The following is a 26,140-nucleotide window of genomic DNA, read 5'->3' on the forward strand; positions in this document are numbered from 1 at the left end:
CGCTGCCGAAAACTCTTTTACTCACCGACAAGCTGAAGTTAACATTCTGGACACGGCTGCACCTCTGAACGGGGTTCAGCAGTCACAGGACAGGAACAGAGGCTCGGCGCCTGCTCCACAAATGTCCGCCGACACACTCATGATGTTCACCGCATAACAAATCACCTCATTATGCAAACACCTCATTGGGATTATCACCGCCAAGCAACCAATGTTTCCCATCCCAAAAAAAGAGCACAGAACTGATATACCGGTGTTCTCTGAATTATCTGCGGCGGAGACACTGAGACCAGAGCAGAGTTCAGTGATCCATCCATCCATTTTCTATACCGAGGACGCCCCAGCAGCCAGAGACAACCTGCGTATGTTCAGGAAAAACATGCAAACTCTTCACACAGAATCTCACTCTGAGAGAGCTGTTCAACGGCGTGACCTTTCCCTGACCTCTGTGCCAAAGACAACACTAAAAGGGACTTTTTGGAAAAGTTTACACTACATTAGAATGTGAACTCTTTTCATAATTTGCTCCAAAGTCTGTATTTAATGGTGATGGTGCTCGATCATGTGGATTTCACAGCACGGCGTGGCAGTTGGTTCAGTTTCACATTTAATAAGAGTTTTTCTTTTTTTTTTTTAAAGCAGTGCGAGACTTGACGTCCATTAAATAGCACAGAGACGACAGATAATTCCCTGCTTGGGAGGCTTTAGGTCATTAAACGAGACGCATCAGCAGATGCCTGAGTGGCAGGAGACTGTGAGAGACGGTCCTCATTATCTAAAGATCAGAGTTAGTCCCTCACAGGCGTCAGTTTTAACGTCGCCAATCACATCTGATAATACAATATACAATGCATTTGATATTATTTGACAGACAGATCAACGTCATTACAAAGTACGTCATTGAAAACCAGCAGACTCAAAAATGTAGAGCCTCAAATGAGTCTCAAATGACTTCAGATCAGCTGCAAGGTTACCTAAGAACCAAAACAGCATTTATCAACACTGCCGTTGACTGCCATGTCAGTTTTTTTTTTTAAACACTCAAAATTGACTCTCTCAAGGACACCTAAAGGTAATCAATTATGATACTCATCTATACCACCTTTAAGGGAGTCTTCCTCAAGATTTCACGCTAATGTGAGAATGAAGAGATCCATTAACAGGAGTGGGGAAAAGCTGCAGTCGAGCGCGGTGATCAAACTCAGAATCGGCCTCATCTGACGCAGCGTAACCTTGAGACGGGCTCCATTATGCTCTCCTGCAAACCCTCCCGCCTTCGGCAATAGAATGCAAAGTGCAAAACTCAGACACCTGTCAGATTCCTGCCTAATTGCTGCCCCCACACTCCTTAATGGCTGCCTGAGTGCCGCACAATGCTTGCACAATTAGCATGGCTAGCATAGTCCTCTGCAGAGTATCAATTAGGGCGAGCGTCCAGAAGCAGTGGCGGCATGTCCCCAGCTGCCTGCCGGCAGAATAATGAGCCCTCACCTGGCGGAGCCGGGGTCACTCGCTGTGGAGACCGACGAGTGGACTTCCTCTGCCAATTTTCTGAATAAAAAAACAACCAAAGGTTCAGAATGACGCAGACTCTTCGGAAATATTAGATCTTCTAACTAAATCTATAATAGCTGGAAATGTTGTTTCCTCTGCAAAGCGCGACGGATGAAGTGTGTTGACTGCAGAGGAGATCAATTCGGAAAGCTGCCGTTAATTGGACGTGATACGGCGCGACAACACGCGGCTCGCTGGCCTTTTCCAAGCGTCCCTGCGTGGGACGCGTCTGTGCAGGGGCGTTCACGGATCACACGTGTCTTTCCTCCTCTGCTCGGCGGCACGGCCAGGGCGCGTTCATTACACAGGGACAATAACGAGCGCCTGGAGTCGCCCAGGCCGCAGCAGGTGCACGACGCACGTGGCAACTGGGACGGAACAAGCTTAAAAAAACATGTTTCCTCTCTGCGGGGAAGGAATTATCCAGCGCTCAATCCAAGGTGGCTTGTTTATGTGGAAGTTAGTCGTTGCAGCACCGAGAGGTTTTGCCACTTCCACTCCGCGGTGTGATTTTCAGCCAGGCTATTACCCGGAGTGAGAGCAAATTAAGCACACAGCGGCAATTCCTTTCCGTGTGGCTGCCGATTCTTCAGATGTTTATGTTGGCATGCAAATAAATGAGCCTCCGCACACCCACATATCCAACACTGTCATTAGAGCAAACGCTGCTAACTGACAAAAGTGGAGTTGAATAAGTGTTGTGTTTGTGGCTGCGGGGGCGCGTATGAATGCCTACTGACTGCACATATTGTGAGAGTATGTTCAGGACCCAGAGCCATCTGGACACAAGGAGGGTTTGTTCAACACGACTGCGGAATGAAAACACACATACAGCTTCTCATTGTTGTCAGGGCATTTTCAACAAGCTGTTAAGCCAGTCAGACCAAACAAAAGACCCCACTGGGTGTAAAAATTAGACTCCAGCCAACATATTAATGGCAGATAAACTGAATACGTGTTGGCAGCCAACAAACTGCTGAATGAATGCCGTTTGTTCAATACATGTTCACGTTGGTCTTCACAAATGTGAAAGGTACTTTCACATCAGTTATTCACATTAGATTGTACAAATTTTTGAATGATTCCAGATAGGAAGAGGCTCCAGAGCCATTTGAAAATAATTCAAGACCATGTTCAATGATTTATCATGTATCTAAATCTAAATAGTTCAACCTCCCAGTGTCAAAAATCCATCCGTTAACACGAGGTTTAGAGTGTGAAGTCAGTGTCCACAAAGCCAAGTGAAAACAATTCAATATCAAAACCTGTTTTCAAATGAAAGAGACCAGAAGGAATAGAAACAAAGAGAAGGTTGAAGCAAACAAGAGAAAAACGTGACAGGTCAAAAACCAAAAACAATCAAAACAAGGAGAACTGAGAGCAGAGTGCAATCCAGCAGATGAGCCACGTTGAGCCGTGCTTCATATCTCCTGCAGGGTGTGATTGGACGGCGGGTCGCGGGCGAGCAGACGGATGAAAGTAACCTTTAGACAGGCTGTGAGAGCGGCTGCTCCCAACAAGCAGGAGCGCAGATCAAAGAAGGACAAATGAAATTAGCGGTAGCTTGTTTTTCCATTTTCCTTAGCTCTACTAAAACAGACAATAATAATGTTCAGAAAAAAAAAAGAAGTTACCAGACAGCACTATTTCATATATGTATCAAATACTATTTGTTATTTGATAACAATATAATATAATTTGAGGTTATCAGACGCTTCTGATGAAAAAAAAACTTGTTTATTTGACCTTATTTCTGTGTCGGTTTATTCCCTAACCCGACACATCTTGATGAGGCTCACAACACTGAGTGTTTCTAACTGAATGTAAATGGCGGACGTGCTCCAGCGTGGGCGCCCACCTTCACACCAGGACGGAGCGGGAAGGCCAGCAGCAGCAGCGGCGGCGCTCTGCTCGACTCCACTGGGATTAAAGCTGAATGCTGCTTTGAATATTTAATCCACGGACGTGACAAAAGGCGAGCGGGCATCAAGCAGAGGAGCAGCGACAGCGCTCAAATCTGGTTCCACCGGTCCGCTTTCCCACTGCTGCTGCTGCCGACATCAATCAGGACGCCAGACCGCGGCGGCGATTAAGTGACAATTCAGACAGGAAAACATGGTCAGCGTTTGACTGGAGCGCAGAGAAGGCAGAGCGACACTGTCACAGATAAAACTGGGATCCACTGGGACGTCTGCTGGTGAAAGTGAAATAAAATCATTAGTCACGCTTAAGCAGCTCCGTCTACAGACAGCACTCAAGACTGAAAAAAAAGAGAGAGCAAACACGTGTGCACAAGTGTGTTTTCTCCACATGTATCTGCAAAATATCCCCCAGAGAAAGACAGATGTGTTTTAGAGATATAACCAGAAGGAAGCGAACGTCACCTCCGACAGTTAATGGAGGAGATTCTCCACGTCAGCGGTTTTCACCCGCCCGGCTTCAGGACCAAACACCACCCTTCAATCACAAGCAGCAGCCAACTCAAGGTCACAATCCAACTTTTAAACTCCTCTGAAAGGAAGAAGGAAAAGTGCAACGTGAACAAGAGATGGCCGTGTTGCTTTGGTTTCAGTGACGGTAAGATCAGTATAAGAGATCGATGGATGAATTTCAAACATAAACTGAGTAATAAACCAACACAGTCAATAAGTCAGGATGTAAACGACGGAGGAAATACTGTTTTTACACTCAGATAGCTGCATGTTGATTAAAACAATAAATCTTCACTACAGCCCTTTCCAACAGATTCAACCATGACTTCCATGCACAAACATAAAATCAAACACTGATCTCTGAAAATGTCATTTCAGCTTTGAGCATTCCATGCCTTCATGTACCAACACAAAACACACACATCTTTTGTCTCATTGTCCTAAAATTAAAATTAACATTACAAAACAGCAGCTCTTTAAAAGGACTCTGATACATTCTAGAATCTGACAAACGTCAAATGGATACTAAGTGCTGCTGTCTGTTTAGTCAATACATTCTCTAACTAGAAAGTTTCTGAACCTTTTTGCTAATTCATACAGACATCTGCACTGGGCCAGAAGCCCCAGAAGCCTCTGAGTGCTGTAGCTCCACTGCATATCTGTCTGATGTCGAGACCGTGAAGTGGAAATGCAACAAGATTAAAACACGATTGCACAGAACGCCTCCCTGTCGTACTCCACAAACAGCCCCATTCATCGACTGATGTCTATCATAGTCCTATCACAGGCTCTCAGCTCTCCCCAGGACTCTTCACTCTGCTGTGCAGCAGGAAGAAGCTGTGGAAGTAGGTATTTTCAGTTCCTCTTGGATGATAAGGGCGTATTAAGAGGCACAGAGAGTGGAAGCCATTTCTCATTCTTCATACAGGAGCTGTGCCATGAGAGCCAAATTGTCCCAAGGTCAATAATATATGTGTTCATCCATGTGTGAAACAGATGCGGCATCCATTCATTCAGCTCAGCTGAAACACAAAGTCAAACTCCTGGTCTGATGGTGACTGATTAGAAAAATTTATTCCATCTGCATCACCTAAATGTACAATTTTAGGAGGAAAATGTTGCCCTATAATTCACTCAAGGTTCTGAAAATACACGGCTGAAGGAACTGTGAGAGGTCTGGTTAGAATGGAGCAAACCCTCAGAGCTTCCTGATGGTGGCCGAGCCTCCTTCTAAATGCTTCCTGAACAGCCACAGCCATTAGGCAGGCGTCCACACTGCCGTCCCGACCCATTATGGCTTTAGCACCGGCTATTTGAACCATTAGGTCGGAGCATTCAGCCTCCAACAAGCTCGACCAGCAGCGGGGAAATGCGGTCCTCCATCACAGAGGCCAAGCAGTGGCTGGGAGATGAAACAGGTGAACCGCTCACTGGCTCCAGTCCCAGCTTCAGCAGAAACTGAAGCAGCGTCCAGCTGTTCGCACTTACCGAGAGTATTTTTAACATCCGGCTATCATAGCTCAGATATATAATTTTTTACTATATGAACTGTTGAAAAGGTGCTTCTTTTTTAAGGATACTATGGATCCACTATATGAGCCTTATGTGAGCAACATGTTTGGACTTTCCAGCTTGAGGAACAAATACAGTGAATAGAAATGAGCCTGTAACTCTGTTTTAACTAAATAATCAGGATTTCTACTTTTACCACAGCCTTGTCTCCCTAAAACAACATCTCCTTTTAAATGAAGAAGAATGTGTGTTTTTTTGACACGACTGCAGTTCTTGGCAAACGAATCCTCCCATCTGACGTTTTCACACGGGAACAAGCAGGAAGATTTTCCACAGGTGTTCAGTGTGACGGAGATCTAGTGACAGTGAAGGCCACTCCGAGAGCTTTTTTTCTCGTTCTGTAGCCGCGGTTTCAAGGTACCTCGTCACAATTGTAGCTGAATATGAGTGAAGGCGTAGGAGGACACCTCTGGCGTTAATCCAGGTATGAAGCAAAGTAAATGAGGTGACTGTGACTCTGTGTTACTTACTTGGACACTAAGGAGAAGGCGTCGGCGCACACGGCCGGACAGGGCACCAGCTTGATCATGACGTGTTCGGCGGCGGCCTGGAAGTGCGCCTGGGTCACCTTCTCCAGCACGGAGGCCAGGGTGGCCACGTCGCCGGCCTTCGTGCTGGGGTCTCCGCCCGCCGTGTCCAGGATGTTCCCCCCGTGCACCACCAGCAGCAGCACGTGCGTCTTACACTTCCTCTACAAGGGGGTTCGGGTCGAGTTGGAAAAAAAGAGACGAGAGGCTCAAAGGCAGGAAAAGAGTTTGTGAAAGCAGTAATGCGGTGTAGCAAGACAAATCAGGCACTTGAGAGGCTCCTGGAGAAAACACTCAGAGCCGGTAAGTAACGCTCCTACCTCCATGTCCTCCAGTCCTTCAATGCTGCTCTGAGGGGCGCAGCGCGGACCGCCCAGCGGGTACAGGCCCTCTGCATCGCACGTCGGGAAGGAAGGAAAAACAGGGGAAGAAAGAGAAAGGGTCACTGCAGGAAGCACTTTGCCCCGACTCACTGATAACAGAAGCATAAATGGATATTGATCAGTGCGTATGGTCAATACCACTAATGCCTCTTCATCTCTCTTCATTCCGGCTCTCCGAGTGGCTGATGGCTCCATGTGGATCACCAAGACTTTAAGAGGTTAGGACTGAGCTCCCAGCAGGAGGACGGCTGTTTGAATGCTGCTGCAGCATCCTCAGCCCCTTCGTGTAATTGGATTCAGTTTTCCTGACGCAGAAGCAGGAAGCTCTTCTGCCTCCCGTTCTGGGAACATTATTTTTTGATTCAGACAGTGAGAACCGAAAGCGTCTCTCCTGCGCTCGCTGTGGCGCGACATTTCACGGGAATCTTGCCAAACTCATTACCCCCCTCCGAAGCCTCTGCACGCTGTGTCATCTTATTTGTGAGCTCCCGCCTGCCTCCGCTTCTGCTTTCTCTCTCCGGGCTCGGAGTATGTGCTCTGAGCTCGAGCTCGTTGTTTATTCGGCTCCTCTTCTGGGGCCGCCTGCCATGGGACGCTCTCTTCGCCTCCGCCTCCGACTGCCTGCTTGTCTACAGCGGATCAGGACACACAAGGGACTCGCCGCACTGCACTATTCTGGCTGGAAAGAAGCAGGAAATCAATGGACAGAGTTTTACTTTTTCTCTGAACTAGGTAGGGCAGAAAAGTCCGTCCCAAAAGCCGGTTAAGAATAAAGTCTGGTGAGGAGGCAAGGAAAATATTTTCAGTGTAGATGACTGAGAAATGTTGAATCAAACGTGTCATTTTTCAGCGTGCCTGTAAGACACACTGGCTCCATGCAGGCTGTTCTCTGTGTATGATGAGGCCTGCCGGCCTCTTTTGGAGCAGGAGGAAGTTTAGTTCTGTCAGTGAAACATGCAGCATGAGATGAACCGACTCTTTTCCCTCCCACTGGACCTCACCATCACTGATCTGCCTCCTTGTTGTTTACCCTGGCAGATGCGGGCATGGGAAAAAAATGCATTTATTTTTCTGATTCAGGGAGTCTGGATGTTTCTCTCTCTCTGATTCCAGGTATTTTGGGCATTTTTTCTTCTGACTGATGAAATATGAGTGTGAAGACATCTACTGATTGAATTTTGATTTCAGGCTGGAAAACAGCCATGAATCCTCTCCACCAGTCCAGAATGACTTGAATGTCAGTATCAGACGTTGAGATCTTTACAGACTGGACATGCCTTCAGTGGAATGGCAGCTCTGGTTACGTTGACTCTGTGTTTATGTTTCTCGGTCTCATCGTCAGTCCCTCTCCTGTCTGTCTGTAAGCCTCTCAGAAGACAGAGACTGTATTTTTCTGACCTCCTTTTGAGCCACATCTCTATCTCAGACCTCTTTTTCCTTAAACCCCAAATATAGGATGACCTAATTTGGTGGACGTTTCCCCCAGAAGAAAACCTTGCCTTCTGATCGACATCAGTGGTAATAGTGCTGTATTTGGAGCGGTAGCTGTGATAATGGAGGCAGTGAAAGCAGAGTTTATTGAAATTACCGGTACTTTTCTGCATTTAGCTCATCTTGTAATTAACCTCAACAGGCCAGGAGTCGAGGGTCTTGCTCGGGAACCTGCAGTGGGATTTGAACTTCTGCTCTAACCTTGAGGCCATCCCGCCCAGCATTAAGAGAACCAGCAGTCTCAGCAGCAGAGGCTGTAAGTAGCATGATAAGGCCGCCAGGTCTGGGAATAAAGGCCAAAGGGCTGAACGCACACACACACAGGCATGCTAATATATGGACACATTCACCTCCACCCATCCATACGATTTCTGCCATTGCTTCGTTCTGTTTGAAATATCTCTAGTTTGACCTGCCTCATATGAAAGTCTCCTCTTCATGATCACACGTTTCAATCAGCCCTCTGGGCTTTCTGAGAGTATTTCCCTTTAAAAGTCACATTTCTTTTAAAAAGTGCTTTCTATTCACCTATTTGTCTGTTTCTGCATTCCAATGATCTCCAGGTCCGTTTGTTTGCTTGAACGACCAACAATAAGCCCCTCCGCCGGCTGACGGGGGGATTAGCTGCAGTCTGATGGCTTTGGCGAGGGGCACACAAGCTGTGGCGTTGGTTTGCAGGACACGTCTCTTCAAAAGTCATTCTCGCAGTGTGACGGTCAAGATGTGAGCCTCGCAGTTGTTCTACTGGCTCATCCAGGCTGAAATATTTCAGCAGACACTGAATGGACTCCTGGACGTTCGGTGAATTTAGTGAATCGCTTCACTTTTTCCCCTCCAATTTCACAGTGATTCACATATTGTCACAACTATTAGAAAACTTATTGATCTTTCACAATCCTGAACTCTTCAGATTAGAACTGCCATTTGACTGGTTTCACAACCCAAAAAAAACACTTCCCTCATTTCTGAAGCAAACACTTTCCTCCAGCAGGAAATCATTACCAGACATCTGCACAGTGATACAATATTGAACAAATGACAAATCAGCACGCTGCTCGTGATAATCGTGATTGCTGCTGGTGATGCTGATAATTGCTGCTGCTCTTTCATCGGTAGGGCTTCAGGTGAGGGGAGTTTTCAAATGAAACTAGAAAACAAAAACAGTTAAGTTTTTCTCATACTCATCCATCAGCCAGTAAATTTATGCGACTGTCTTGTGCGCTGTTTAAGACGGGTTGACAACGGTCGAAGGGTGAAGCAACAAGGAGGGAAACAAAACATGTTTGCTCAGTCTTCCTAATGACCAATAATTGTACTCAATATGTTTTACTTTGATCTCGTACAGATTTTACGTCATTCATTCACACTGTCACCATCAGCTGCATGACGTTGTCCAGGAGTTTGGTCCGGTTTTAAAAGTTTATTGTGGAAAAACAAACCAAATCGATTGAAGGTGACAAAGTTCCAGCTTTAGACTAGGTTCACCAGCACGTCACATGCTGTGGGTGTATGAGCTGCTCGGTACGATCAGAACCACACAGTCCTGTTGGCGACGAGCCAGATGTTGTGCTGATGTTATCTCTCTCCACAGACGAGTCCACAGTCATAAAATCAAATTGAATTTTGCCTCAGTAATGAGAAGGTCAATCAAAAACACATTAAGGCGTCCTGGAGATTATTTGATGTGATTCAGATTCCTGTGCCCACAAACACCGATGCCTCCAGGCAGATTCGGTCATTTGTGTCATGAATCTGGAACAAAATGAAATGAATGTCCAGAGAGTACAAACAGCAGTGGGAAACAGAGAAGACGACTTCCTGCGCTGACTTTTTAATATTATGTACTAAAGTCCTTGGCTGCTGTGTAGCTTCTGGTTTTTGTCTTTACAGGTATGTTTCTGTGAGGATATGTATTTGACTGTAAACGTGTCAAATTGTCCTGAATATATACATCTTTTTAAGCATCAGCTGACAATAGCACACACAGCCAAATGTCTACAGAGGACAGCAACTCAAACAAAGCATGACATTAGTGAAGGTGCTGCCAATCTGCAGTAAACAGCTGCAGCGAGCAGACTGCAGAGGAGACGGGTGAAAGGAAAGAGCAGAGCTCCATTCACCTCCTCATTTCTGAAAGCAGCGCACACGCTGGGCCGCTCCTCAATTCAACGCTAAGTGAGACATTTATCGGATCCCAGAGCGAGCTGACAAAATCACATTTCTACTGGCAGACCTCACCGGTATTCATCCAGTGCTTAAATCCTGCTTTTTTCCCTTCTACAAACTTGTCTTTCTTCTGTCTCAGTGTCCGACGTTGCAGGTCAGTGTGTTTCATGAAGTTCCAAACTGAACAGAGGAAGGCAGTGTGTGTGTAAAGCTGACAATGTGACAATCGAGCGTGACCATTTCCTGCAGCTCCAAGCGCGTTCAGGCGTTTACACACAGCAGAACAAACACTGAGCGTCGGGGCATCTGTTGTCATGCTGGAGTCAGAAATATTTCGCAATCCCCAAAAGAGAGGATGAAAATGGACGCTAGAAAGATGGTTGAGAAGAATAAAGGGCTCAAAAGTGAAGAAGCGTACTGCAGCCGAATGAGGAAGGATGAGGTACTGATCCATTGATTCCTTCGTGAAGACCTATTTGTGTCGTTTTGTCAGTGTTACCATGATTTAAAATGTAATTTTCCCATGTTAGGGCTGCTCTTTTTGTCTCTGGCATCTTTAATTTTCAGTTTATCTGTCAGTGAACCTTTTCCCTCTCGGGTCTCAACCACATCCAACACTCTTACACCTGTAAGGCATCACCTCAGAGCTGACGGCACACTCACAGGGAAGTCACTGCATTTGTTATCAAGAGGACTGTCTCCTGATTTATGGCTTATCACAGACCCTGGAAATGAGGAAACACACATTGCTGGGTGAGAACCAACTCATTACAGAGCTACAGGCGGATTATCTCTGGAAGATCTGCACAAAAAACACCGGTGTTGTCTTCATTTGGCAAACTATTTTTGCCTCAAATTATAAGCGCTGTTCCACAAGAAAGAGTACATTTCAGAACAACGAGGTGGAGAGAGTGGAACAGAACAAAAGTCTTTGATTACACCTGGAAGAGGTGATTATGATCTTGTTCTTGAACACGGGTGTGAAACAACAGCCACAATAAACTCTACATGGCTGAAGTCAAGATGTATTACGTCAGAGTGAAGTGAATTTAAGTATTTTTATTAAAAGAAAAAAACCGAGCAGTAGTCAAGAGGTGAAGGACCTCTTGAACTCTCTGCCACTCACTCAGTTCACAATGAGTTTGGATTCTTAGAGAAAGTTAGACATACTATGGATGGATGGATCTCAGAGCACAAAGCTGATATTTTATCAGATTAAGTTGTTCAGCAGGCACAAAACAAATTATATTTCAGTTGGAAGTCTCTGCATGAAGTAGAATGTTCATTATTTTTAGTCTTCATCCATTCCAGAGAGCTTGCAGTTCACCAGAGAACAGAACAGAAGCTTAGTTAGTGCTCAGCAGAGTTCCAGAAGAGAGTCTTGTTGCTTCAGCAACGCTGCAGCTGAAGCTTTGCGAGGAGAACTCCTGGGATCAGGGATTGACGCCAGAATAGTCCAGACTGATTGATGGCTGAATGTGGAGAGTGAGACACAAATTGTTTTTCACTCAGAGAAACGGACCACTTTCTCCTTTAAAAACAAGCACAACATTCGGACGTGCCGTCTGGTTTTACCTGTTAGTGAAGAAATTACCAGATACTTCAGCTTCTCTGCCTACGTGCTGCCACTCAATAAGAGTCCAGCTGAACGAGGGCCAACAAGGACGAAAAGACCACATCAGTGTTACTCTGAAGTCTGCTGGGTACGGACGGCTCTCAGGCAGCGATTTAAGATTCTTGTCTCGGTTTATGAAACTTACTGTTCTGGCTGTAGTCTGACATGGTCTCAGTCCAAACACACCTGAGAGAAGCCCTCAGGTCATGAAGGGCTTCTGTTTCATGAGCAAACCCAGCAAACCTTCAAAGTCTCATGAAAACATTTCTAGCATCTCTGTGCATGAAAAAAAAAAAGCTCCCTTTGTAATTCAGTGAAGCACTGACATTAAAGCCATATGTAAATGCATGTGCCATTGTTATACATGTATGTATGCAGAAAAACACGTTTATATGTATGTGTATCAGTCTGTGAATGTATGCAGATGTGGAGGATTTCACTGTGCAGAGGCGACACAGGCACAGTGAGCCTATCAGCGTCATTATCCATCCATCCATCCATCCATCCAGCTTTTGGAATGCTTTATTCCAAGTCTCCTGGAGTGCTGCAGTTATTCCCAGTAAAAGGGGAGAGTGCTAACCACTACGCCACAGTACAGCCGTGTGTGTAGGGATCAAACAATACATTTTTTTTATAAAATGGGTAAATTATGAAAAAGAAGTCCTGCTTCACTTCATTGTAGCTGAGCTCATAAGAGGTTCAGAAGCTCATTTGTCTCCCGGCGGGGTGAACAGCGCCCTCTGACCCCTGCCACAGTATAGGCATCCAAACACGCTCAGCCATCTGTTCCCTGCTGCGAGAAGCAGGGTCCTCTCTGCCGTCCTGCAGAGGAACCAGGAGACGAAACCAACGCTGCTCAACCTGCAGACCACATATACATGAACACACACACACACACACACACACACACACGCACTATACAGCGATCAAGTATCAGAGCTGACTCTGGCTTTCCAAATGCACCCCACACACACACACACACACACACACACACACACACACACACACACACACACACACACACACACACACACACACACACACACACACACACACACACACACACACACACACACACACACACACACACACACACACACACACACACGTGCATTCACACATCCACAATCTGTCCATGACAAATTCCATCTGCTGTATATGCTGAGGCAGCTGTAGGGAAACAAACTAATATTGGCTGAAAGAAGCAAGCTAACAGAGGCTCATTCCGTGTGTATTAGTAGACTAGAGGCTCATTTGAAAACCAACATCCCACTGGTCCGCTGAGGGAATAAGTGTGATAGATGGAGAAAGCTGATAAAACGTCCCTGAAGTCTTATCAACTAAATATGTCTGTATATATAGTAAATAAACTGCATGTATGCATATACTGAATAAGTGCATTCCTGAACTATATGTGGTAAAAAATAACTCCAATCTACGAGGGGCCGTACAAGATATAATTCATTCTGGCCGTCTCACATTCATATATTCTCAAGCTTACACACACATATATTCTCCTTTCACATGCATACATTCACCTAAATAAACAGGCATATATGCATGTGTAGAAAGAAAATATATATATGTAAGAGAAGTATGTATGTATGTATGTATGTATGTATGTAAGAGAAGAATATATGTGTGTGCGAGTGAGTATAGTGGAAAAGGAAGTGCGCTGTGATTGGCTGAGAAGCTCAAGCAGGCGGGTCTTGTTCTGATCAGTACACATTGCAGGTGTAGTGGAGTCTCAGCCCTGCTACAAGCCACTGGGGTATTGGGAAATATTTTATCATCCCCAGAAACAGCCTGATCCTTATCCTCATGGCTTGAGCAGCAGGTGGCAGGTTCATCTGCTCCAGACTGGAACTTACTGGAACAAATTAAACAACATTTCACTTACTGTACTCAACACAAAGAACAAACTCCAATTATTTCAATAATAACTGGAATATATATTCCTCAATCAGAAAATTAGGGACAATAATAAAAATACTAACACAACTCGCAGTAAGTAGCTACGGAAGCCCAAGAGGCTCAAAACGCAAATCACAAATTCATCCAGAATTTACAGATTCTCATCACTGTTCGCAAGGAGAATATATGTGTGTGTTTAAGCATGAGAATATATGTATGCGCAAGGAGAATATATGTGTGTTTAAGCGTGACAATATATGAATGTGAAAGGAGAATATATGTATGTGCAAGTAGAATATATGTGTGTATAAGCATGACAATATATGTATGTGAGACGGCCAGAATGAATTATGTCTTCTACAGCCCTTCATATCGATCTATACACACCTTTCTACCTGCTGGCATATCCACACACACACATGGGATAACGATTGCCTGCATGACGGTATCTCGCAATATAAACAGTTCAACCTGTGGGAAATAGACTTGTCCGTTCCCTTATTTCAAGACAACTGTAAATGTTCATCTCAAGCCAAACGCAAATCTCTGCACAGCGTGGGGGGGGTGGGGGGGGGGGGGGGGGGGGGGGGGGGGGGCATCCATTTAGGCTCCATCCAATCAGAAAAACCTCCTCGCATCTCTAAATCTCACTAATTAACATGTTACAACTCATTTGCTTAATCAGTACAGAATCCAAAGTGTGAAAACAGCAGCAGCAGCAGCAGCAGCAGCAGCAGCAGCGAAGTGCCTCGTCTCTCCAGTCTGTCTGCGGAGCTAAGTCAGCCTCATAATCACAGAGCAAACAGACGATGGCATCTGATCGTCTCATCTGACCCGTAAAGCAACTCGATAATAAAATCTGTGGCTGCAGAGAGTGGACATCTGCAGATATTCTACTGCTTCACCCATTGCTGGATGGGTTCAAAAGGATCCTGAATCGGATTAGGTACCGCAGAAGATGGAGCAAATTTTTTTAGCTTTGAATGACGAGAAAGAAGCATGGAAGCCACTAAATGTGGCGGTTGAGAGTAAACTATATTCTCACAGAGTATATAGTTTGGTTCAGGGTACATAAACGACGTGTGTTGTGAAAAGGACAGATCACAGGAACATCAAACACCGTAACATGTCCTGGAGTTAAGTGGCACTACACCGGCCGAGTCGCCATGGCAGCTGCACGCCGCCTGTGCAGCACAGAAACGCCAACTGCAGCTCCACATGAAGCCAGGAGAAAAAACGAGAAGAGAAAAACCCATCGATGTGGAGCTGAAAGGTGTGGCCCACCGTCTGGGTTTATTCCTTTCCATTTTGTGCACCCCTTCCTCCTCCTCCTCCCCCTCCCCTCTGCGGAGCTCCAGGCGACGGCAGTGTTGTTTGGGTGTGATTATCTCCTCGCGATGTGCGATCACACAGGGTTTCGTACTTCATATCCTGTCAGACCAGCGCGCTTCATGAGCACACAGATGTAGATTTGCACGCACATGTAAACACGCGCGTAGAAATAAACAATTCTCGCAGGCATACGAGTACAAAGAGATACAGGAATACAGAATAACAGACATAAAAGAATGTCTATTGACAAAGCAAGAAGAAGGAGAGACAACAAGATGAGTCGGTAACTTCCCCCCCATCATCTGTTTGTTGTTTATTTCTTTGCAGCCTTTCATTAACATTCTGTAGATGATTTGGTTGGATTCGATGCTTTTGTGACCCTCCACAGCAGCTCTGCTATCAAATGAAAGACAAAAACATTAATTTAATGCGAATTAAAGTGAGAAATTGTGCCTGTGCTAGCATGGCGCGTTAAAAATTACTTGACTGTGGGGAAACATGTGCGGAATACAGATGAGTTTCAGAACCTAAATTTGTGTTTTGTGCCTCTCGCAGCGTGTTTCTGAATGGAGCTACAGGGCGCGTGCAGAAAAGAAAACCGGGCCGCTCCGCAGAAAATGAAAAATCATTCTCCCATTCAGTAGATTTCTCTCCGGGTCACTTTGTGTGAAACTATACCCTCACCGTCCATTAAGTAGCCGGATAAAAATGCAGCGTTGAGCTGTGTGGTGACTCCTACCACACCGTCTCCTTCCACTGACGTAATCTTTTCAGTTGCTGTTGTTCCAGCTTGGCAGCAAACATGAAGGACGCAGCGTCTGTAGGTTTTATGTGCAAAGGAGTCTGTCATCCAGGCTGCATATATCGAGCTTTAGTCTTTGAAAGAGGAGGAGAAGAAAGTGGCAGTGAGAAGAGCAGAGCAGGGATAACCAGACCTCAGTGTTTGAAGAGGACAGATGAGGAGCCGGAGAGCGTCTGCAGCAGAGGCTGACTCTAGATCACAAGATGTCACCCAGTGCAGATGAAGAAGGAATAGAGTGCAGTGGAAAATAGGGGCCAGCCGTGCTCCGGGCATTTTCTGTGTCTTTCTGAGGTTATTTCCATCAGTGTCAGTCACACACTGGGCAGGAAAGTGTTAATATTGGCCCCCGGCTGGCGGAGTAATGAATGTAGGAAGAAGGAGGCTGCAGCGTGAATGAATGGAGCTGATGAGAAATGTGAAAAAGTTCTAATTGAGAAAAGACAGGGAGAAGGATCGTAACCTTGTCTGCTCTTCAGGAAGTGGAAATTGGTGTAGATGAAAGGACAGTGGACGTCGCAGCTCGGTGATGAGAGTGACAGGCGGCCGGCCTTTCTGTAGGCGTCACTCAGCGCTGCGGCTCAGCCATCACTCTCTTCATCACACTCCGCTGCAGAGACGCCACGAGCGTCCAGGCAGCCGGCCTGACGGCGAGCGGCGGCGGCGGCGGCTGTGGTTATCGACGCATCACGACTGACGGAGAGCTCAGAATCACGTCACTCCGCTTCTTCAGCAGAAACCAAGACGGTCCAAACACATCTGCTGGATGTGCTCCTGTCTCAGCATCTGGAACAGGATCCAACTGCAGAGCTTTCTGGGAACATACATCAGTTTAAAGCACTCCGACGTTCTGCTCAGTCAGCGTCGAACACTTTCTTTAATTTGCATTTTCTAAACTTTTCGCAGAGCCATTGTTCAGGTTCGCCGTCACGACTCCGCTCCGCTCAGCCACTTTTTAAAAACACACTCATCATCATTACGGCGCGCAGACAGAGGCGGTCGGCTTTCATAATGCATTCAGGAGCTGGTTGATGAGCTCCAGCAGGACAGTAAGGACACTGAGTGTGAGACGGATCAGGAGGGTCTCGAACAACAACCCAAATGCTAATTCTGCATCGTGACTTTGTGTCTGCAGATTCAGATGAAGCTCCGTGAAGCACTGACACCATCCAGGCGTCCAGGTCTCCACAAACCATTCTAACGGTCTCCTCATGTTCTATGACCCGGTTCTAATGTATAATTTCCGGAATGAAGCATATAAATAAACAAAACAGTTCAGATTTGAATGTTCTGTATAAAAATCATTGCAACTCTGTTCCAGCAATAAGTGTATTTACAAGACTGAAGCCTGAATCTCCATAATAAAACACATATTGTAATAATAATAATATTTCTGTAATGAATACCCCTGCTTGTTTGTGTGTATTATTATTATTCCTGCCACAGATGGTGGTTAACAGATTATTTTAAGCTTGGGAAATAAAACCAAGCTACATTTTCTCCCTGCAGTTTACTCTCAGAGGCCATTTATCCAAATCATGTGCGTGACGCAGCTCTGCCGTATTGCTACATGTCTCATTCCCATCAAAGGAAAACAGCCTCGAAACAAAGCTGGTAATTACAGAAACACGGTGATTACAGCACGGTGGCTCACTGCTTTCAGATCCCTGGGTTGCTGCCGTTGTTTAAAGCCCACTCCGGCTGATCTGGTCACAGTGAAGCCCTGAACACAGAGCGCACCAGCAGCAGAAGGATGGATGTGTTATTCACAAAAAACACAGCTATCCGCCAAACAAAAGAAACATCTTGGCAATTGATTCAATTATACAACCAGTATTCTAAGCTAAAGGCAAGATGGATGAGATGCTGTATAAGTAAAAGGTTAATATGAAACCATGAACTACAACTCTCTCTCACTGTGCTCGGGGATCTTCTATTGACTCTTTCTCTGTTGTTTTCTTGTCGCCTTTTCTTCTGACAGTGTCTAACACTTCTTTAAAATCCACCAAATTATAAACCAATTCCTTCTGTAGTGAGAAAATCCTTGTTAAGGCAGCATCTGTTCTCACGCTGATATATTTCTGTCCTCCTGTGCTGCTCTGAGATCTATTTCTGCTTGCTCTGGTCAGCCTGGCTGGGATAAATTTATGTCTTTAATATTCCTCTGGCCCCCGGAGTGCAGGAAGTAAACAAACAGAGCAGAACCTCGGTGGGCAGACGCACATTTGTATGCAGCACCATGCTGGGGAGCGCTGCTATTCTGGGTAAGTTTGACTCTGTTTGGGCGGGAGACGGCAGGCGGAAGGGAGGGCGAACGCAATTACAAATATTTAGACAGTCCAAATGAAATTCTCAACAGTGACGGGCTATTTCACGTCTTATTGCCATCCCACCGAGCCCGGAGGAGCAGAACCCGTCACCGCAGGCTGAACTCCTCCTTCATCATCCGTCTCTCTGGAAACAGGGTTGTGTGATTTTACTAGCATTCTAACAGGATTAGAAAAAAACTTGCTCCATGACTCACAGTTTTACATTTCCGCGACTGAATGTACATCGAATCTGGACTTCTCTTTCTGTTCCAGCCCGAGGATTAGATATCAAGGATTCATCCATCAGTAAACAAAGAGGGACGGTCTCTGTGGGCGGCGGTCTGAAAACAAGTGCATTAGGAGAAGAGACACCGACGACACAATCATGACTCAGTTTTAACGCCGGCTTCAGACCGTCACTCAACACGAGGCGCATAATATCAGCTCTGAAAGCAACACACACGGCGCGTGTCCTTCTTTCCTCCAGCGCGCCGGTCGTGTGGAGCAGCTCCGTCACCTGAGGCCGTCATTAACGGAGAAACGAAGACGCCTCCCATATTGTGTCAAATGATTTCCACCCAGGCTATCAGTAACTGGCGACGGCGGCGGCAGCTGGAAACCTTCAGCTACTGTCCTGTCTACTCCACACGCTCACCTCCACAGTTCAGAGGTGTGTAGCCTGCAGCGCTGCAGCCACATGAGGCTCTGCAGCTACACCACCCAGCCTGTAGACAAATATTTGATTTTTAAAAACGGTCTAATCTTCAGGGTAAATATGGAAAAGCATCTCAGTCAGCCATAGCTTAGAGGAAAATGGAAAAAAAAATGAGGAGGAAAAAAGATATAAGGGAAACAGAAGAACGGGAAAAGGGAAAAATAGAAAAATAATCAGGAAAAATGTAAGATAAATAAAGAAAAAAGAAGAGAAACTACTACTAGCATGGCTGAAACTGCTCTCACTGCTGGGAAACTCAGAGTGGCTATTCGCAGCTAAAGAGGGTAAAATATGTAAACATTGGCTAAAGTGGGAAAATCCACGAAAAACTCACCACAAGAGCTAAAAATGTACTGAAATATATCTAAATAATAACTGTGATACTTTATTATTGCAACCTTTTTTATGTCTAGTAACTAAGTTGGGTTTTTTTTTTAATAACTAGCATCCTAGCATATTTTGAGTCTTTTTTCTCGGTGGAAAACAGTGAAAATGTCTGTTTCGGTCATGGAGGTTTCCGACGCCTGTTAGCAGCTGTGCAGAGTGCAAACAGGAAACTGCACTTTGACAGACAGATTATTGTTATAAAACAGCTTCAGGTGACACAGATTGTTTCAGGAGTCGATGCAAGAACCATAAAATAAACTCCTGAAGACAAAAAGGCAGGATGGTACCGACACTGACAACAGAACTGGAACCATTCATCTCTCCACTCTCCAGCTTAGGCACAGACACAGAGCATCGTCCAGCTACATAATGTTCACAAGTTACAGATTACAGAGACTTGTTAAGAAACCTGAGCTAAAACACACCGCTAGCTCACACTGTGTTCGTCCATATTTGTGTTTTTCATCAACATTCGTGGCATAAATCAGTTTTTTCCTGAACGTTTCAGCTGCAGAAGAATCCACAGCGAGTGACTGATGACTAACTCATCCAGACCAACAGTGACGTCTTAGTCAACAGACAAGAAAAGACAACAATAAAGTGTGGAGGCAGAGCACAAGAAAAATATCTTATATTTAAACTGCTGCCAGTAATGCATTTTGAGCCAATAAATAATAAATTAGTAGCGGTGCTGGTGTGAACTGCTTCATAGGTGGAGCAGCGATGAGTGTTTTGAAGAGGTACATGTTGGAGGGAAAAATATTCACAATAGTCCAGTCTCTTGGTCAGGAACCAGCGCACGAGTCGGTACAGCATCCCTGCTGGAGCGGCTCCTTTCATCTCTGCAGGACCCGGCTGCACGGCCACTGAAGCGCAGTGATTAAAAAGCCTCCACTCCAGTTTGTCAAACCTCAGGACTGACCTTTCCAACAAGCACCGGCGCATTTATAAAACAACAAACAAGAAGCACGCCGGCAGCACACAGCAGACCTAATAAAAAAAGGAGAGATTTCGGTCTATACTGCGTAGTTAAAATTCACTGGATTGGTTTTCATCCCCGTGTGTTTTAGCTTCTATTAAAGCAGGTTTTCGTCCCGGGCTTTTTAACAAGAAAAGGCAGGAATAATGAAACCCAATATCACATTTTACATTAAAATTGACACCTAAAACTGCAATGGGGAGAAAAGAAAAGATTACAAAACATTAGCAGCAAGTTTAATCTGGGGAACTTTGCTTTCTTTTTCTCTTACATGAACTCTCCCACTGTGAACGATCATATTAAAATCCACTGATCTGAAGAAACCCCTGCACTGACTTATGATCTCTCAATTCACAAACAGAATTCTGATCATTGCCTGGAAAAAACACAGCACTGTTAAACCTAAAAACAGCTGAAGTGAGATATTTACACCAGAGACTTTGATAAATCAATGCGTTTTCTCACAATAACTTGATTCAACATCTGGATCCTGCAGACATTTGATGCTCCTCTGACCAGGACAGGCTATTAATAGCACACGTCGTACACCAGATTAATGGGATATGTTGAATCTGAATACATGCAGTGAAATTTTTACTGTCTTTTTCAGTGCTTCTTTTTCTGGACTCTAATCTTAACTCAAAAGGAGGAATCAAAAACGGCATTATTTCTCCTTACAAGACAACACTGGAACAGATGGAGGCCACCTTTGATTCAGCGGATTACGTCAGAGAACTCACAAGCTCAAAAACAACAACAGAGGATGAAGGCAAGTCTTTACAATCTGAGGGTGATTCAGAAATAAGCGTCTGGGCGTTAATCCCCTGGAGGCTGAACATGAAACAAGCAGCATGAAAGAAAAAAACATTCAGAAGAACAATCAAGGTAAACGTTATTCATCCAGCAGAGGAGCAGAGCAGGGGGGGAGAAAGCCCCATTATTTATGATTCTGATGAGTAATTATAAACGTTCTTTGAGACATGGATTGAAAAAACGGAGCACCAGCAAAATCTGACACAGTCGGCTCAACCGATTTGTAGTCTGATCAACTTTTGTGTGAAATGTGCTGGAAGCTTCAGTCAGAAGTGGAGAAAAGATCTGCTTGAAAAGAGCGACTTTCATCATAACTGGTGTTTATCATGCGCATAAATAAAGCGAGGAGGGCTGATACGCTTCCATCTGAAGCCGAGCACTCTTCCTCGGGCACGATGAAGCTTGTAGACGCAGCCCCCCCCCCCCCCCCCCCCCCACACACACACACACACACACACACACACGCACACTCGCAGCACTTTGCATTTATGTTGATTTTCTGCTCCCTCTGAGTTTGTCTTCGATGCTCATCGACGCGATAAAATAACAAAACGCTCACCCCATGCGAGCAGAAATCATTTGGCTTTTACTGCCTGCTTTGTCCAAAAAAACCCGATAACCTACGCTATGTGGGATGCATTTCTCTGCTATTTATTTCTGAGTGCAGAGGTTTTAACTGTGAAACAGGCGCGCTTTCCTCCGAGTTCAGGAAAATGTGGAAAGGTCTCAGAAATAAGCTGCAATCGCCCGGCCTGTGTTTTTCTGATTTCCTGGCCCACATACAGCTTCACTGTAAGCTTCAGTGTCACAGCGACACTGCTCAACACATGTACAAACAAATCTCCGTCAACACCCTTTTTAAAAGCGACCCAACTCCGGTGAATCAGCGCCGTAAATCAGCAGCTTCTAGCAGAGGCGCCGCCGCCGCCACCGAGTTGAAAAGGTCTGACTCAGCGCTCAGCGGCAGGCCGGGTGACCGCTGATGCTTTCCACTTACTGTTTTTATGCACTGAAGTGCGTTTCAGTGATGAAAATGCTCCACTCGGGGAAAAACTGCCGACCGGCATCAGGGGGCTCGGAGACCGCCACGCTTTGTACAGAAATGAAGGGATGATTTGCAGTCTCAGTGTCATTCGCTCTCAGAAAACAATGTCCGTGTTCAGGAAAAACAAAGTGGAGCAGAGCGACTGCTCCAACGCAGCAATAGCAGGAACAAATGGAAGGCACACCAGTGACTGGTGCAGAAGGTCGAGCAGCATCAGACCTGTGTGTGTTTGGCACAAGAGACTCAGGATCTCATCAAGACGTTTCGGACACCCTGGATAAATAACATCCCAGTTTGAGCAACTTGCCTCTTTGGTTCAACATGATCTCCGAACATGGACTCCAGTTTGGTCCTTCAGAGGTAAACGCAGTCACAAGACACAAAGAGCGACAAGTGAATAAAATAAAACCTCCGTCACGCACAACTTAACGACCGCGGAGCATCAGAAATGAGACTTGTCTCTCATGGTGTGACAATCATTCACCAACCATAAAAGTCAAGTTTCCAGGAGGGTAATGAGGCTCTGTAAAGCCTGAACAGTCCCATTCGGCCACTTATTCTCTACAACCAACTTGAAAAAGCTTTAAAAATCACAAGTGAGGGATTTACTGATGACTTTTACTTCATGAGATAAATATAAAAATAAATCTATTAACACTAAGGATCACAAAAAAATGCTTGAAAACGTCTTGATAACTAAATAATCCATCAAAAATGTGAATGATGCTGCGAGGAATAATAAACAGATTAGTATTTATGAGGTCTTTATATTAGATTTGCTGATTTGTAACCTCAGAGGATTTATGCTACAAATACAATAAACACTAAAGCCTGTTTCAGTCTCTTTTTCCTGAACAGCTGTTAAGAGACTGAGCGCATTTTAAAGTGAACAAATATTTCCACGCAGCCTTCACAACTCAATGTTATGAAATCAGGGCACTTCTTCCATTCCTCCCTGCCCCCAGTGGTCGAGAATGACTTAATGCAGCTTTTCATGCAGCTTTTAATAGAAGCTGCAGTCCGTTTACGACGGAGTGACCATTATCATCATTCAGTGGAAAACTCCACCGTCAACCAGGCAATCTGAGCTCAAGAGGAGCCGAAACATGAATGGACACACCTGCGTGTGTGTGTGTGTGTGTGTGTGTGTGTGTGTGTGTGTGTGTGTGTGTGTGGGGCATACCGTGGGCCTGGTTCTCCATGTGACCCAGCGTTTCGATCTGCTCCACGAGGTCATTTGAGTTCCACTGACTCATGCCCAGCAGAATGGCGCTCTTCCCCTCCATAACATCTGCTGAGACACACACACACACACACACACCAAAAAGGAGCAGTGAGACATTGCAGCAAAGGCCATAACATCCTACATTAAAGGGTCTCGGGCCCTCCAGAACGTGTAATCAGGCCCTAAGAAAAAGATGGAAACAAACTTCTTTCGTGATTTTCACTCATTCTTTAGGAAGGTTCGGTGTTTACATTCTCATAGAACACAATATTCTGTACGTCTTTACAAATCAGTGTAAATCCCTGAAAATGCTCTCTGCTCTGAAATCACCTGGCAGGAGCGATTTTCAAAAACAACACTGGTCCAGACACGAGTGAAAGGCATTAAAACAGCGTAAAAGGTTATTAATCAAGGTATAATAAAGGCAATAAATCTACTGTTTATCCGAAAAACTGTGAAAATGAGAACGTCTTAAGTCCTTAAGTTGCCTGTATACGATGATACCCAAGCTAAAATCAGTAATATAGTGAAAAATAAATAAACTTGGGTTAGATGATTTCTCAGGTATGAAACAGAGACGTAGTCTTTTATTCAGCATGGACAATTTGTCCATCCCTGTTACCCTCAAGTTGCCAAAGCGGGTCCTGATTAGTTCTGCTTCGGCATGGCTTTGATTGAATTTAGCTTCGTAAACAGTTTACACACTGACACCACAACCTGAATACACAAAATTATGCGCCGCAAATAAATAAAACTGCTGGACAACGAGACGGCGGGCGGCCCGGTAAACATGTTCAGTGCATTTCACGAGGCTCGCGCTGCAGAATACTAATGGGAACGCTGCCGGAGCGGCTGTCAGTGTCTAAATGGGTTTACGGGGTGTTTACACCGCTGGACATGCACTGAGACATGTTTATGACAGCAGCACACAAGACGTATCTGTTTCTCCTAATACACCATCACCTCTAATAGAGGAGCCGCCGCTGCCGGTGGATCTCTCTCAGCCGTACGGCTGTAAACGCCACAGTGGCCCAAACACAACAGTATTCTCTGGAGATTAGCTTTGAGAGCACTGCCTTTATTAGAGGACTTGGAGGGAAAAATAATGTTCACGACAGCGGGTAATGTTTTGGAGAGACGACAGGAGCAGGTCCAAAGAAAATGTGCTCCAACAAATGTGTCCAGTGTGGACAACCAGTGGAAAACACGGCTGTAAAACAATGAGCGTCAGCACATCGTCTCACCCTGTAACTGAGAAACTGAAATGGTTAATCCATGAAGAAGTCAATTCTACGTTCAGATTTCCCAAACTTTACTGACTTCGGCAGCTTTGTGTTTTTTCACCCATCGACACTAGTTATCAGCACTATGTTTACAAGTTAACAGACCCGCGAAGCGTCAATTATAATGAGGTTCTGTGGAGCAATGAGAAGATAAATTCTGGCTTTGAAAATGAAGAAGGCTACAAAAAAAGAAACTTTAAAAAAAAAAAACGTGGAAACGAACTCAGAACTGAGAAGCACAATCAGGCTGTGAAACACATAAAAAAGTATTCGTCCTCAAAAATATGAAGAATTCAGTTCAAACATCATTCAGACCAAAAGCAATGCACAACAAAAGCCAGGAAGGAACGCTGGGAGAGGATCTCAGACGCCATTAGAGTGACTCTGTGAGATTAATAATGATTGATGGGACAATATAAACAGACTGTGATCACTCTGCTTCAACGTCAGCAGGAGCTTCTCAGCATGGACAAGAAGAACCCGCTGGTTTTATGCTCTTATCCAGAACTTAACCTGCTCCGGAGCAGGTTCGCCGCTCAGCGCAGGTTACCATGGCGATTCACCCGGCAAGAAGTGAACCGGCGTCTCAGGAAAGCCAGGGTTAATCCCTGACGATACCCTGATAAGAGAAAATCCAGCTTCAAAGTCCAGGCTTCAGGAGTCAGGAGGAAAATCGGGGAAGAAAAAGATGAAAACAGCGAAAAGGACAAAGCACAACAACCTGAAATACCCAATCAAGTGAAAACATTGTTTTTGTTCCAGAAAACTTTGGCTTTTTGGTCATGAAATGACGTCCCGGAGGATTTTATTAATGTCCGTGTTTTCTCAGCTGGTTCTACAGACCATTAATGTAAATGATGAGGCACTGCTGGGCTGCTGGCTTTATTCCCGTGTACCTATCTGTCGAGACGCGACGTGACGTGAAAGAGCCGAACCACAGGAAACAGGCTCCGACTGGCTGCTCGGCGCTCCGAGACAGGACAACGCTGAAGTGCAAATCCACTTTTACACATGAACTGCAGAAAAAATAGCCGTCTCTTCATTGTGGCGGAGTCCGGCGGGACGCGCCGTGCGCTTTCCGCAGAGCTGGCATCAATGTGTCACTTCAAATAAAGCAGGGGAAGATCAGCACTTCAGCATAATATGCACGGACAGACGAGGAAGAGCAAGAGCTGCCTCTCATCTTCCTTTATATTTCTACACTTTCCCACATGGAACAAGAACGGGTGGCCTCTGTAACGCTGTTTAACTTAGATTTGCACAAAGGAAATACAGGAAATTCAAAACAAAATGAAAGTTTTCAGTTTCCAAGCGTTGTATAATAGGATCCTCACATGAGTCCAGCTCCACAGATAGAAACCATCTCGATGACACTGGCATGTTGTATTTTTAAAGATAACTAGCTTACACCATCGAGGGATTAAACAGCAACCTTGCTCTCCTGCAAAAAAAAAAATCTCATGCCATTTGACTCTAATTCACAGCTGAAAATGTGAATACTTTGAGCAAACCGTCTCCCTTTTATCAGATTAGAAGGTTAACTTTCAGACTTGTCTGATCTCAGTAGTTTCTTGCCCTGCGTGAGTTATATTTAGCTCC

At 45.1% G+C, this 26,140-nt stretch overlaps 1 protein-coding gene across 2 annotated transcripts in view; it reads right to left on the bottom strand.

The window, feature by feature from the left end:
* The window catches only part of pitpnm3 (PITPNM family member 3), a 90,596-nt gene that overhangs the window by 25,706 nt on the left and 38,750 nt on the right, over positions 1-26,140 (bottom strand). Inside the window, exons 3-5 of one of the 2 annotated variants that reach the window (XM_030109036.1) lie at positions 23,217-23,324; positions 6,406-6,476; positions 6,029-6,249 (exon numbers count right to left, since the gene is read on the bottom strand). In XM_030109036.1, coding sequence (XP_029964896.1) covers positions 6,029-6,249; positions 6,406-6,476; positions 23,217-23,319 — 395 coding nt within the window. In that variant the 5' untranslated portion in view covers positions 23,320-23,324. Of the gene's footprint in view, positions 1-6,028; positions 6,250-6,405; positions 6,477-23,216; positions 23,328-26,140 lie in introns of both variants that reach the window. The other variant, XM_030109035.1, reaches the window with a different exon arrangement.

The sequence above is a fragment of the Salarias fasciatus genome, chromosome 14 (genome assembly GCF_902148845.1).
Source record: "Salarias fasciatus chromosome 14, fSalaFa1.1, whole genome shotgun sequence".
NCBI classification, from domain to species: Eukaryota; Metazoa; Chordata; class Actinopteri; order Blenniiformes; family Blenniidae; genus Salarias; species Salarias fasciatus.